Raw genomic sequence first — 15,805 nt, 5'->3', positions numbered from 1 at the left:
AATAGATATTTATTTTTGATCAAGTCAATCACTAAAAATTGTCAAGTCGGCGTAAAATTGCAGAGGATTGAAACATGATTCTCCCTATTAAATTCAATGTCAATTACCACTGGATCAACTAACTATTAGTAAATTAGTTGTGTTTTTAAATATTTATAAGTTTGTTTAAATGTTATTTGGTGGCCAGAATAAAATAATTGTATTGTCTCATGCTTCAATTCACAATATAATTAAAATCTATTAATTCAGTATATTTAAAATGTATTCTTTAGAGGTAAAGTATAATTATTAATTTAATTTTTTATAGAGTAATCTCTCGAGTCAAGAAACTCAACACAATAGATCGTAATGATGTATGTCAAGGGTTGGAATAGAACACCAAACCTCTAGTTAAATTGGAAAAGACATTTATCATTTCATCCAACTGTTTTTGAGTAGTTATTAATTTGTTTTTATAAAATAGTAATATATAAATTATTTAAAAACTAAAATTTAATATAGTACACATAAATAGATAAATAATTTTTATATTAAATTAAAAAATTAATAACTAATTTAATAAAATTATAATATTTATAGATAAAGTAATGACTATTAAAAAACTAGTAATATGAATTAAACCAAAAACAATTAAATATCAAATATGATTTTCTATTAAATTTTGTCATTTACATAAATGATATTTTTGTATAGCTTATCTAAAATTAATTATTTAGTAGCGTGAAAAAAATTAAAAGTTACCTAAATTGTTTAATTACTTTCTTGTTTTAGTATTTTTTGTTTATTTAATAAATTTTAGATATTAAAATTAAGAGTGAAGACTATTTTATTCTTGAGTAATGCTATTTAGTACGAAGGAATTTGGAGAAGAAATGCAAGAATAAACACATGTCACTATATTATAGGGAAACTTTTAATTTATTTTTAATTTAATTTCCTTTTTAATAGGAATCATGGGGTGGTAGTGATAATGAATGGTTGAGATTTATTCTTGCTTTTCTTGTTTTTATGTTTTCTTAACAAATAGCATTTTCCTTTATTCTTTTATAAAATTTAACGGGTCATATTAGTCTCTCTCTTAATATTTTTTTAAACTGATTTTTTATTTATTTATAAACCATGACTAGACTATCAGTAGGATTTTATTTTATTCTTTTCATTTTTTTTAATACTAAATTGATTTTATTTTTAATTTCAATTTTATTTTAAAACATTTCATATTTGAAAATATCAAAAAAGACAAACTTGGTTTCTTGAAGGAACCTTTAAGTTATATCCTATGTCTTTACCATTAGGCCAATGTACATTAGTGACAAATAATTCTCAAGAGTTATAGTAATATTAAACAATTCTGAATTTAAACAAAAAATTTATAATTTGATCCATGGGGTCACAAACCCAAGTCCCTTCAAATTAAATGGTAGTCACTTTACTGTAAATGTGAAAAGTAATCTAAATGAATGGATTAGATTAAGCGGTATTAGTGAATTATTCTCAATTATGAATGTTAGCAATGTTGTTTTTATTTTTCTGAAACTTGTATGTTGGTTCACTACAGTGTTGTTGTAATGCTAATTAAACTTCCTTTTAAGAGATGCAGTTCGACGTGCTCGAGGTCGATGAAAACTATTATGGTATGTGCTCTTTTGAATTATGGTATGCCTCACCTATACATGCAAATTCGTGGAAAATATGTACTGCTAATCAGTGGAAATGTGTACAGGCTTGGGATTATATTTCTTTACTACTAAATTTGACTTGCATCATTAGAGTACATGCTAATCTGTGAAAATTATTATGCAATAGTTCCAGTTTTTGGGGTGTCAGCAGGTCGTAAACCAAAACAGATCCCCCTCGTAAATAATAAGTTCTGTATAATTTGGTGGAACTGGTTGCCTTGAATTTATTTTTAATGGGCCTTTCAAGAATTAGGTAGATGTGTTGGCCATATTAATCATGCTATATCACTTTCAAGTTACTGTTTATGTTAAACCCCACATGAATCGATATGCAGGGAAAAAATGGCTTAGGTGTTGAGCATGTTAGTTTTGGAGGTATTTCGGTGAGTGATTTTGTTTTCAGTTGCGGTACGAACAACACATGTTTATTTGGTGGAGTTTCTGGTCTAATGGGATTAGGAAGAAGTAATCTTTCATTGATATCTCAAACCAATACTACATTTGAAGGAGTTTTCTTGTATTGTTTACCAACGGAAAATGGAGCTTCTAGTTCATTAGTTATCGATAACGATTCGTCGATTTTCAAGAACCTGACACGAATTGCTTACACCAATATGGTTTCCAGTCCACAATTATCAAACTTTTATATACTCAATCTCAATGGCATAAATATTGGCGATGTGACTAGAAGATACAAACTTGGCAACGGATGTGTCCTTAATTGTTTTCCCATATTTTTTTGTATTAATGGATAACAGATCCTGGTTAAGTTGAAAAGATTTATCAGTTGAATTTATATATATATATATATATATATATATATATATATATATATATATATATATATATATATATATATATATATATATATATATATAAAATTTCTTTAGCCACCTCCCTATGGGGGTCACCCCCAGCGAAAAACCCAAATTACCCCTGCTTCGGAAATGAACTTCCGAAGCTTTGATTTTTTTTAAAAAATTTTCACAATTCGGAAGTGCATCTCCGAAAACACCTCATGGGGGGTGTCTTCGAAGATGAACTTCCGAAAACACCTTTGTTCAGATTTTGAGGGGTTTCGGAAATGCACTTCCGAATTATGCAGAAACAAAGATTTTTTTTATGTTTTTCTTAACAGTTTCGTATTTTTAATTATAAGAAACCGGGAAATAAAATAAACGACATATAAAGGTGAAAATACTAATATGATAAAAAAAGAAATATATACAAGCTCAACCAAATCCAAATAATAATAATAATGTGCTAAAGATACAATCTGAAAACAAAAAATAAATAAACCCGACCACTACTGGGTGTGCCTAACCCTCTCTCCCTAGGACCTCCTCGGCCGCCTGTATGTCGCCGCACGGCCCGCATCAGTGACGATCATCTCCATCACGGCGACTGCCTCTGGACCGCCCTGCTGAACGACACCTCGATCCAACGCGTCCCGCCCAAGCATCTCTATCCGCTGGCAGATCGGCATGAGATCAATGGCGTGGTCATCCTCGGCCTGCTGGTTCTCCAGGATCTCCTCGTGTGCTGGCCTAGGAGCGCCGGGAACGTCGGGTCTCAGAAGAGGATGTGACACCCGATAGAACCATGTGACGTATCCCTCCTCACTGTGCCAGTCCTGGGTGACCCGAGTGCGACGGTACTCCTCCGGTACCACATGACGCTCCCAATCCTCCCATATGGCAGTGAGCTGCACTCGGGTCACAGTGTCGGGAGCAGCCTCAAAGGGTGACCTGGGTATCCGCTGCACGAATCCGAAGTGACGCATGCACCGCTCAGGGAGATACCGGACCATGATGCCGGTCCCACATGCCAGCCAGCCTGAATATAGAGCAATGCCGTCAAAGGGGACAATCTGAGTGTAGTCGCTGAACGGCCTCCAGGTGACGTCGTCGTGCATCGTGCGGTCCAGGTATCCACGGTATGGTCCCACCGCATCGTTCCCCCTCTGGAGAACGTATCTGGCGGCCCTGGGCATGGCGTCCACGTACGCAGGATCGATGTGAAAGCCGTGAATGCGGGAGAAGTAGGAGATGATCCAGCTCTGAAACAGAAACACGATAATGTATTAAAAATAAATACGAAACATAAATAAATACGAAACAATTAAAATGAAACGTACCGTAAGTAGTGTGCAGGATCCGACCAACTGCCTCGTCCTCCAGTTGGAGGCCTCATTCAGCTTCTGGTAGAGGTATGCCAGAGTAGCTGCCCCCCAGTTCCACTGGTGAACGGTATCCAGGTCCATGAAGTAGCGGAGGTAGGTCACATCGACATACCTTGCACTCTTGTCCACAAAGCAAGCAGCGCCTACCACATGCATGTACCAGCACCGGAGAGCGCAGCCACGGTGGTACTGTGTGAATAGCTCGTCACCCGCCTGCTCGGCATCGGCCGCCGCGTCCAGGTGGTGCTCGAAATAGCGGCTCAGTGTGGTGAACCGGACTTGAGGCCCAGATGTCGTGATGCACTCGAAGTCAGCAACTTTGGGCTCCATGCCCAAATAGAGCGCCATCCAGTGACTGGCCTCGACCCTCTGGATCCGGGAGTGGGTCAACAGCGGCCCCCTGATGGGCAGGTGGAGAAGACACTGCACGTCATGCAAGGTGATCGTCATCTCCCCCACCGGCAAGTGGAAAGAAGACGTCTCCTTGTGCCAGCGCTCCACAAATGCCCCCTGCATGCCGGTGTTGATGGTGGTGTACCCCGTCATGTAGAGCCCGCTAAGCCCTGAACCTCGCACCGCGTCTTTAAACCACTCAGCTGCTGGTTTAAACAGACTGAAAATTTTGCAGGCGTGGTTCACCATTTTCAACGGCTCTCTCTCCTGATAAAAAAAAACAAACAAAAGCATATGTTAAATAGACCGTTAAGAAAATATTGCATAAACGTCTAAATTATAAACGGTTAAATTATAAAAAATACCTCTCCCTCCCAGATATGCCGAGCGACGTGATCGTGGTAGTTAATCAGCACGGAAGTGTCAAAGGGCCCTCCCGGATAGCTGTCCTCCTCCTCATCCTCCTCCCCGGCTGGAGGATCAACATCCGGTACCCCCTCCGGCTCGTGGTAAGGCACTGCCGCCACCTCCTCCTCCTCCTCTCGCTGGCGGGAAGAAGATACCCGAGCCAGCCGACTCCTAGATCCTGAGTAGATGTACCCTCTCCCATATCCACGGGAACTCGCACACGTCGTCCCCGGCCCTGCCCCCGTCCCTGTGTCGACGCCAGTTGCGCCGCCGCTCGCTCGCGTCTAGCCGACGCAGTCTGGGTCTCCCTACCCTGTCTGATGCGTGCTGGTTGGTTGCCTGACATGTTCCTGTAAACAATTGAAATCGATTAATATGCGAGACAAAAGAAAAGAAATAAAAAAATGCACTTCTGATACAATTCGGAAGTTCATTTCCGAAACTGGGAATGGAGGTGTTTTCGGAAATGAACTTCCGAAACACCCCTGCGCAGAACTTCTCTGCAACCTCCAATGGCAGACCCCAAAAACCTAAACCAAAACTACTTTTATGCCTACTAAACAACCTAATATCAGTACCAACCTATCTTAATGTGATTTTTTCAGTTTCTAAACACCCTAATATAGTAATGTATAATGGATCTAAAAATTGAAAAAAAATGATAAACTTACCAATTAGTGTTTGAGATGAGTTTGGAAGAAGAGTTTGGCAACCTCTGATACTTCACACTTGCTTTTGCAGAATTTTTGAAGAGGGTTTGAGTTTGAAAGAAGATTAGGGTAAATGATTTGGGGGGGGGGGGGGGGGGGGGGGGGGGGCTGTTTTGCTTAATCTGCAAAACGCGCATTATTTCGGAAGTTCATTTCCGAAATACTGTTTTCGGAAATGAACTTCGGAAATAAGACAATTTTTTCAAAAAAAAAGGCGCTTTCGGAGATGCATCTCCGAAAACACCTTTTTCTTGCATTTCGGAAATGCATTTCCGAAGTCAGGGGTAGTTTGGGTTTTTCACCAGAGGTGGAGTAGAAGGTTGGGAGGTGGCCAAAGAAATTTTCATATATATATATATATATATATATATATATATATATATATATATATATATATATATATATATATATATATATATATATATATATATAACAAATGACATCACCCTGACTATTAACTATAGTCTCAAATGTAGACTTTTGGCTGAAAGAATGTCTTAACGGTGTTTCACTTGGTCAATGTAGGAAAATGACAATAGAATTTTGGCTTCATACAATTTCTTATAAGACTTGAAGATACTACAACATCTGAAAAATAACTTAATCTATTATAAATATATAAAAACTAAAGTATCTAGTTATTACATTTTAATCCATCTGATTAAAATTTTAATTAGGCTAATTTTAAGGACAAAACTGACTTATTACAAAATGCTTGCTTAATATTGATTTGGTCATTAATGCTGCTTATGTGTCACACCACAATTTTTTATTATAATTTTTTATTATTTAATTATTTAAACTATTTAATTAATTATTTAAACTATTTAATGAAGGACTACTACACGTATTTAATTTAAATCAATTGTATTTGCACTGGTATTTGCAAAGACTTAATCATTCAATACCTTTTTTGAAAAAACACAATTTCCAAACATCTTTCAACTTTTGATATCCATCATTAGCACCCATAAATTAAATATGAATGCAATATCTCTTCGAACCCTAAATTTCCCTTCCTCCAAACTGTGCAATCAGGTTTTCTAATTTTTCTTCTTCTTTTGAGTATATTGTCGTTTCATTTCGCAAGCTGAAACAGTTTAACCCAGATTTTTTCTTATTGGTGTATTTGTTTTTGTTACAGAGAGAAGCAATTAATCAATAAAAATCCCTTTTTTGCTTATTCGTGTTTGTGATTTTGTTACAGACAGAAATTTGGAAACACATAAGCACGGAGAAAAAATTGCTTTTTGCTTTTTGCTTATTCATGTTTGTGCTTTTTGTTAGACAAAAAAATTAAAAACACATAAGTTATGTTGTATTTTCTTTGCATTTTAATTTTAAAAAGCTTGCTTTATATTTGTGGACAGTATGTTAACTTTACAGATATGAGATTGCCTTGCTGAAGGAAGAATTAAAGGGAGGAAATGATAAGGTTACTGAAAAGAGAAAGGTCAAAGAAGCATTTAAAAAATAACCTTTTTTGTAGTTTATGACAGAAGCTCTGGAAACACAATCTAGGAGAAAGGTATCTATCAAGGTAACATGGCTTATTCTATATTTAGATAGTGTATTGTAGAGTGTTTACTTTTTCCCTGGTGTTTGCACATTTGAAAGAATTGTTGTTCTCCTTCTCAAATCTAGAACCAGACAGTCACAAGAAGGCCTTTTCTGACTGTTCTCTACATATCACGTTATTTAACAACCTCCTATTCTGAATGTTCTCTGCATTTTAGTGCACCTCTTGAGTGTTTTTTCTATAATCAGGGAAAATTTGAAGGTTCCAGGATTTGAAGAGTTAGTCCCTGGACTATATTTTGGAGCTCGAAACAGTTTGGATGATACATCAAGATTTGTGAAGAAACGGAAGACTGTCACCGTGCACTAAATAAATTGATTTCTATTACAATGAAGTGATTTTATTTTCAACCTATGTTTTTTTTTTCTTTTTGTTGCAATAGCTTCCCGATCAACAAAATTTAAGGAAATTGAGGGTGAAACAGAAGAAATTTAAGGAAATTGAGGGTGAAACAGAAGAAAGGAATTAGAATCATAAACACATATAATACCTGCTAAAGTCACTAAAGTTGTTGTTTACAAGTTTTTACTGTCTATATATATTTTTAGTTTTTATTTGTGATGGTTTGATCATATTAAAAATTCTAACATGCATGCATATGATAATAATCTCATGGCAGTTGGTTTGAAGCTATGATGCCATTATTTTTTTTAGACAAGATAACGGATAGGTGATCTTTCACATCCTTTGAAATTCTAATTAAAGTTGGTTAGTTTTATAGTTTTATCCAACTATCATCAAACACATATGTCGGTTGTGTGTTTGATCGGTGCAAACGGAAGGTATTGGTGAAAGTGAATCCGACAGTGATGGTGGAAGCATTTGTGAAGGACTATCTTGGCAGCGATAAGGTTTCTTGGAATAGAGATTGAGGTGAATCCTAAGACAAAGAAAAATATTGGTCAAAAAAGACAAAGAAAGATATTGGATTCGTGAAGAATATACTTTCGAAATAAAAGAATACTGAATTCTGGATTGATGTCTATTGTATACTTATATATAACAATATTGAAACACCTTCCAGATTATGATTATTGTCCAAGTGTGTTTGCATAGTTATGTATCAATAATATAAAATTTGATATATATTATGAGCCAAAGGGTGAAAACCTTTGTCGGTTGAAGACTTCAAGACAAAGGGTCAAAACACTTAATTGGAATGTATGTTTTTGCATTTTTTTTATTGCAATTTAGTTGTATTTTAAACATAATAGAGGCTTTTTAATATTGAGTTGGTACTCAAAATCATTTCAAGTAGATTGAAGATTAATAATATTTAGAACTTTATTATAAGATTAATAATATTTAGAACTTTATTATAAGTACTTTATTATAAGATTAATAATATTTAGAACTTTAAATAATACATTAATTTAATTTTAAAATCTTCAAATTATTGTGTTTAATCGTAAAAGATGTTGATAGTAAATTTATATTTAATTAGAAAGAATATTATCCAACAAAAAATATTGCAAAATTCCAATCATAGGATTAATATGATTTGTTGTATGCAAATCAATCCGTTTATGATATTTGTACATAGACTTTATTACTAAAATAAATATTTTAGTCATTTACTAAAGTTTTATTTAAGTTTTTCTTTTTAAAATTTATAGTAATACATTAACTATAATTAAAACTACTATTAAAATATAATAAATTATATTAAGAATTTCAATTTATCAAAAAAATTTAGTTTTTTCTATGATAAAAGTATCATTTATACTAAAAAAATGTTATAAATATTTGTATATGATAAAAGAACATGAGATAATTATGATAGAAACATACATAAATTTATTATGAAAAATAGAAAATTGTCATTCTTTTTTACATTTCTACAATTATATATTATCATTTTATTTAATTAGTACACATAATATAAAGTTTTATCACCGCATCAAAAATAAGTTTTGGTTCTTTATAAAAATATAAAAAATAAAATACATTAATTGTGATAATTTTAATTAATAAATTAAACATAGAAATTTTTAAGCATTTGACGGGAGTTGTCATACATTTTAGGTTTGAAAAAATGAGCTAATATCTCAAATAGGTTTAATAAATTTTATTCTCTAATTATGTTTAATTTCTTAATTAAAATTATATTTTTTTAAACTTATAAATTATATTTTTTATATTATAATAATATGCATTAAATGTATAAATTTTTAAGCATTTGACGGGAGCTGTCATACATTTTACGTTTGGGAAAATAGGCTAATATCTTAAATAGGTTTAATTTTTTTTAAAATTAACTCATTTGGATTCAATTGGGGTTTCTTAACTCATCTGAATTGACGGGTCGATGTGAACGTATCTATGAGATACTATTATTGACCGATCATTTTAATATCTATATTTTAACTATTTCTTTTGTTACTGTTTTATAAAATTGAAGTTATAAAAATAATTGACGGGTAGATGTGAACGTATCTATGAGATACCAGTTATTGATTGATCATTTTAATGTCTATCTTTTAACTATTTCTTTTATTACTGTTTTATAAAATTGAAGTTATAAAAATAATTGTACGATTTATTATAAATATGAAGTTGGTACATATTATTAATATATAATTGAAATTACGTGAATATTTACGAACGGCAAAATAAGTTATATTATGTTTGATATTCTAAACACATGAATTAAAATTTGATAAATGATTATAAGTTATAAATATATTAATGTTACCCATTCTTTGTATCTATATATGTCACACACTTTATTTATTTTTTTTCCAAAGTTTTGATAAATAGAAATCTTATTTTATGCATTTCACTATGCAGGTATATGATGCAGACTTAATTACTGATGCAGGTATATGAAGCTATAATTTAAGAATATAGCATTTGAAGATTGTACCATCTATATGTTTATTGTTTTATTTAAAGAGCTAAAAATTTAGATGTATTATTAGCACTTTTGTTGTTAACTATTAAGTTTTTGGGATTAACATGACTAAGTTTGGGTTGCATTTTGGTTAAATATATATGTTTGATATATAAAGGAACTTTTCAAGTCATAATTAGGTACATGTAAAGTGAAGTCCCGACCAGACCCGTGCGATAGCACGGGTTTCCTACTAGTTGTTTTAAGAGCTAATTTGAAATAGTAACTATTCTATGTGTACACATATCATTCATTTCCAACATTATTCTATAAAATTAATCTATATATCTTTAATTGAATTATATATCATAGAGTCATTTCATTGAATTAATTTTTAAAATATATACATGCAATTGAATGCAGTGTTAAAAAAATTTACTATTTTGTAGACAACTTAAATACATAATTATATATACATTGCACCCAAAAATAAACCTATGTACATTATGGTATAATTTTTATGTGATCAAGACATTTTTTAATTGACGCCAAGTACCCAAAATAATAATAGTTCAAAGCAAAAATTGGCTAGCTTTACTTAAGTTATATTTATAATCCAGAAATTTGTAGTTTTGAAATTTTCATCCGTATAAATTGGATAGCTTTACTCATATACCTTAACGTATTATAACTATATTTTTAAACAAAAATATATTATAAATGTCTTTTTCTATTTCAATAACTTTTCTAATATCAATTAAACTATGAGTTTAAATATGTATAAAACTTTCCCTTAATAATTATTTTAATTTCTTATTTTTTTTTCAATCAGTCAAAATATTTGGTAACATTAACACGTACCACACTAGTATTTGTGCAAACGCACAGATAACACACAAGTATGATGTGAACGCGCCTGTAATTATATTAGAATTTTTACGAACCTACGAATTATTATATTTTTTGTATAATCAAAGAAAATAAAAATAATGTATGAATCCAAACACGAAAAAATGAGCTATTTTATAATTATTTATGTTTCTAATATTATTATTTGGAAATTATTTTTAATTGAAGATACAAAAAAATTTAAGATAATATTTGAAATTTTGAAATATATATTATTGATGTAAAACATTTTTGTTTAAGTATGTCACGTTTTTTGTTTTTCTTATTTACATTTTTTTATATTTTGAAAACAAAAGTATGTATACCACACTAGTACTCGTGCGAACGCACGGGTAACACGCCATTATCGTATGATCGCACGAATAACGATACCAAAATTCGTGCAAACGCATGGGTTATTTTATTTTTGTACAATTAAAGAAAATAAAAAAAAAAAGTTTTAATCCAAACACGATATATATATGTTTTGTTTTTTACTAAAATTCTATTGAGAATAATGTTTCTTTTTTATCTATTTTGCACAATTGTTTTTTTCTAAATTAGTGTTTAAAATTTTTTCTTAACAATGATCGATTTAATTAACTTATATATTTATCTTCAACTACTTTTTTTATTTTTCCTTTTTAACAATTAAATTTAAATATTTTCTATTTTATTTGAAATTAAAAAAAAAAATTGGTGACAAACGGGTTTCCCACTAGTTAAAATTAAGAGTGAAGACTCATTTTGGTCCTTCACAAAAACTACAGAATTCAAATTAATCCTTTACAAAATTTAACGGGTCATATTAGCCCTCTGTTAATATTTTCTCAAACAGGTTTTTTTTCTATCTATAAACCATGACTAAACCGCCAAGTTGGATTTTATTTTTCATTTTTTAAATACTAAATTAATTTTACTTTTAATTTCAATCCTCCACAAAAAAAAGACCCGATTTAATCATTTACAAATTTTAACGGATCATATTAGTCCCTTTATTAATATTTTTTTTTCCAACCGGTTTTTTTTTCTACTTATAAACCATGACTAGACCGTCAAGTTGGATTTTACTTGGTTCCGTGAAAGAATTGATTCCAAGACCTTTATAGCTATATCCTACTAGATTGTAACCCGCACGATGTGCGGGATTATTATAATTTTCTACTGTTTATATTTATTATTTTGGTACTTTAAAAATATTAAACCACAATTTTAAAAATAAAAAAATGTTGTTGTTATTGAAAATATAGGACCAATTGATTTTTAATTATCAAACTCTACGTTGATCTTATTCAATTACTTAATAAACTTGTAAATAAATAAAAATAAAATATTACAATCCGTATTTCTGTTCACAACCATCTTTAATGGCCTCTTTAATCTAAAGCTATTTTGCAAGAAATAGATGTATTGTGAATCATAGCATAAATGAAAAGAAAAAAATATAGTGTTCATTTAAAGAAATAGATGTATTGTGAATCATAGCATAAATGAAAAGAAAAAAATATAGTGTTCATTTAGAGTAAATTCTAAATTAGTCGTTAACAACATATATTTTATTATTTGATATCTTAAATAGAAAGATAAATACTTCAATTTAAAAAAAAAGATTTAAAAAATATCTGCAATAATAAGATTTAAAAAATAAATTAATTGAATGTAATCTTTTTAACCCTTGATTATATTAAGCAATTCATTTTGTTTCTCTAAAATTAAACAAATCTAATGTCTGTAAATTTATAAAATAAAAAAAGGTAATTATCAAAGTTGATAAAAGAAGTGAAATTATAAGTTCAAGACAAAAATATCAAAGAAGTAAATATCATAAAGATGATATCAATCATTAAGGGAAAAACTCATAAAACATGAAACAATATAATATCAATAGCTGAGGCAAAACAAAAGTTAATAAAACATGAAACAATCTTTTCAACATTCTGACATAGACACATGACAAAATATTAATAACAATAATAATATAAAAAATGAATTAATTAAATATATAACTTAGAGTAAATTAATTTGATATAATCCTTATAACCCTTGATTGAATTAAGAATTCATTTGCATTTCATGCAATCAAACATATAATAAGACCTTATAAAAATAGTGTAATTTTAAAAATTGAAATAAACATGTAGGTATAAATTGGAGAAAAATACAAAATATAAATTAATTAAATCTGAGATTAACTATAATAAAAAAAATAGGATATAATACTTATCGTGGAAGCCAGAATATGAATGAGGTCTATTGGTAAAAATTAACCAACAAATACAACTCGTATATTATGGAGAAATTAGAATGTCAATTTATGAAACAAAGAAAGAGTTTAAATGATCAATTTTCAGGTTGACGTGAATTTTCAATTCAAATGGGACTTCATGTAGAAATAATGCAAAAGGTAAAAATAAATATTGACTTAGGCATAACAGACTGATTTATTGAGTTCTTATAACCATAATTTTTTTTTGGAGAAATAAGAACTTGTATATATCCAAAAAAACAGTTTAGAACAAGACAAACAGCACCCACCTAAAGGCTCAAATTAGCCACATACTCACTAACTTCCTATTTTGCCAACATCTATATACAACCTTTTCTATATCTCTATGATCTATACCATTGCTATCCTTTCTATATTTCCTGTTTCTATACAACCAGCATGTGTATACCGTTTCCGCAAAAGTTGAACGACGAATTTTTGGCTGAAAGAATGTGTTAACGGTGTTTCACTTGGTCAACAATGTCAATAAAGTATTGGCTTCATACAATTTCTTATAAGACTTGAACATACTGCAACATCTGAAAAATAACTCAATTGGAAACTTAGTAATGTAATTGTTTTAAGAGTTAATTTCAAATAGTAACTATTCTATGTGTTCACATATCATTCAGTTACAACATTATTCTATAAAACTAATCTATATATCTTTAATCGAATTATATATCATAGAGTCATTTCATTGAATTAATTTTTAAAATATATACATGCAATTGAATGCACTGTTAAAAAGTTTTACTATTTTGTAGACAACTTAAATACATAATTTCTGTCAAAAAAAAAAACTTAAATACATAATTATATATACATTGCACCCAAAAATAAACCTATGTACATTATGGTATAATTTTTATGTGATCAAGACATTTTTTAATTGACGCCAAGTACCCAAAATAATAATAGTTCAAAGCAAAAATTGGCTAGCTTTAATTTTAATGGAAGTTATATTTATAATCCAGAAATCCTCTAAATAAAAGTTGTAGCTTTGAAATTTTCATCCGTATAAATTGGATAGCTTTACTCATATACCTTAGAGAAAATGGGTGATGCATTGACAGTGTAAAATATTTTTACACTGTCAACCAATCACCACCCATGTATCCAATTAAACCATTTTTTTATTAAAAAAAAACTTAATAACATAACACATTTATGATTTTCTATTGGATGACAGTGTAAAATTATTTTACACTGTCAGTGCACTACCTTTTAACTCTTCTAATATCAATTAAATTATGAGTTTAAATATGTATAAAACTTTCCCTTAATAATTATTTTAATTTTTTTTTTTCAATCAATCAAAAAATTAGGTAACATTTATACGTACCACACTAGTATTTGTGCAAACGCACATATAACACATAAGTATTGAGTGAACGCGCCCGTAATCATATTAGAATTTGTACGAACCTACGAATTATTATATTTTTTGTATAATAAAAAAAAATAAAAATAATGTATGAATCCAAACACGAAAAAATAAGTTGTTTTTTAATTATTTATGTTTCTAATATTATTATTTGGAAATTATTTTTAATTGAAGATACAAAAATATTTAAGATAATATTTGAAATTTGGAAATATATATTATTGATGTAAAACAATTTTGTTTTTTTTAAAAGTACATTTTTTGTTTTTCTTATATACATTTTTTTTTATATTTTGAAAACAAAAGTGTGTATATATACCACACCAGTACCCGTGCGAACGCACGGGGTAACACGCCAGTATCGTATGATCGCACGAATAACCATACTAAAATTCGTGCAAACGCATGGCTTATTATATTTTTGTACAATTAAAGAAAATAAAAATAAAAATAAAGTTTTAATCCAAACACGATATAAATGTTTTGTTTTTTACTAAAACTCTATTGAGAATACTATTTCTTTTTTATCTATTTTGCACAATTGTTTTTTTCTAAATTAGTGTTTAAATTTTTTTCTTAACAATGATCGATTTAATTAACTTATATATTTATCTTCAACTACTTTATTATTTTTCCTATTTAACAATTAAATTTAAATATTTTCTATTTTATCAAGCTCTATATTGATCTTATTCAATTACATAATAAACTTGTAAATAAATAAAAATAAAATATTACAATCCGTATTTCTGTTCACAATCATCTTTAATGGCCTCTTTAATCTAAAGCTATTTTGCAAGAAATAGATGTATTGTGAATCATAGCATAAATGAAAAGAAAAAAATATAGTGTTCATTTAAAGAAATAGATGTATTGTGAATCATAGCATAAATGAAAAGAAAAAAATATAGTGTTCATTTAGAGTAAGTTCTAAATTAGTCGTTAACAACATATATTTTATTATTTGATATCTTAAACAGAAAAATAAATACTTCAATTTAAAAAAAAATTTAAAAAATGTCTGCAATAATAAGATTTAAAAAATAAATTAATTGAATGTAATCTTTTTAACTCTTGATTATATTAAGCAATTCATTTTGTTTCTCTAAAATTAAACAAATCTAATGTCTGTAAAATTATAATATAAAAAAAAGGTAATTATCAAAGTTGATAAAAGAAGTGAAATTATAAGTTCAAGACAAAAATATCAAAGAAATAAATATCATAAAGATGATATCAATCATAAGGGAAAAACTCATAAAACATGAAACAATATAATATCTAGGGCTGGACAACGGGCCGGGTTGGGCGGTTTCGGGCCCAAAAACCTCACCCAACCGAACCCGCGGTTGAATAATATAAACCCATTTCCGCCCATTTTCTAAATCGGTTTGGCCGGGTTGGGTTATAACGGGCCACGGGTTAATAAGAGCGGTTTAATCGGGTTATTGGGATGATTTTTATTAAACCCAATAACCTA

At 29.8% G+C, this 15,805-nt stretch overlaps 1 protein-coding gene across 1 annotated transcript; it reads left to right on the top strand.

The window, feature by feature from the left end:
* The first annotated feature begins 1,457 nt into the window (after positions 1–1,457).
* LOC131599641 (aspartyl protease AED1-like) lies at positions 1,458–2,449 on the top strand. The gene is made up of 2 exons (XM_058871928.1): positions 1,458–1,634; positions 2,015–2,449. The coding sequence occupies exons 1-2, from the start codon at positions 1,542–1,544 to the stop codon at positions 2,432–2,434; spliced, it is 513 nt and encodes a 170-aa protein (XP_058727911.1). The 5' UTR covers positions 1,458–1,541; the 3' UTR covers positions 2,435–2,449.
* The last annotated feature ends 13,356 nt before the right edge of the window (positions 2,450–15,805 follow it).

This window comes from Vicia villosa, linkage group LG4 (genome assembly GCF_029867415.1).
Source record: "Vicia villosa cultivar HV-30 ecotype Madison, WI linkage group LG4, Vvil1.0, whole genome shotgun sequence".
Lineage (NCBI taxonomy): Eukaryota > Viridiplantae > Streptophyta > Magnoliopsida > Fabales > Fabaceae > Vicia > Vicia villosa.
The sequence above is the reverse complement of the archived record's forward strand: the minus strand, read 5'-3'. Positions and strand labels throughout refer to the sequence as shown.

Coding starts and splice junctions, on each gene's coding strand:
- LOC131599641 (XM_058871928.1), top strand. CDS start 1,542: ATGTTGGTTCACTACAGTGTTGTTGTAATGCTAATTAAACTTCCTTTT. Junction 1,635..2,014: donor GGTCGATGAAAACTATTATG/GTATGTGCTCTT, acceptor ATCGATATGCAG/GGAAAAAATGGCTTAGGTGT.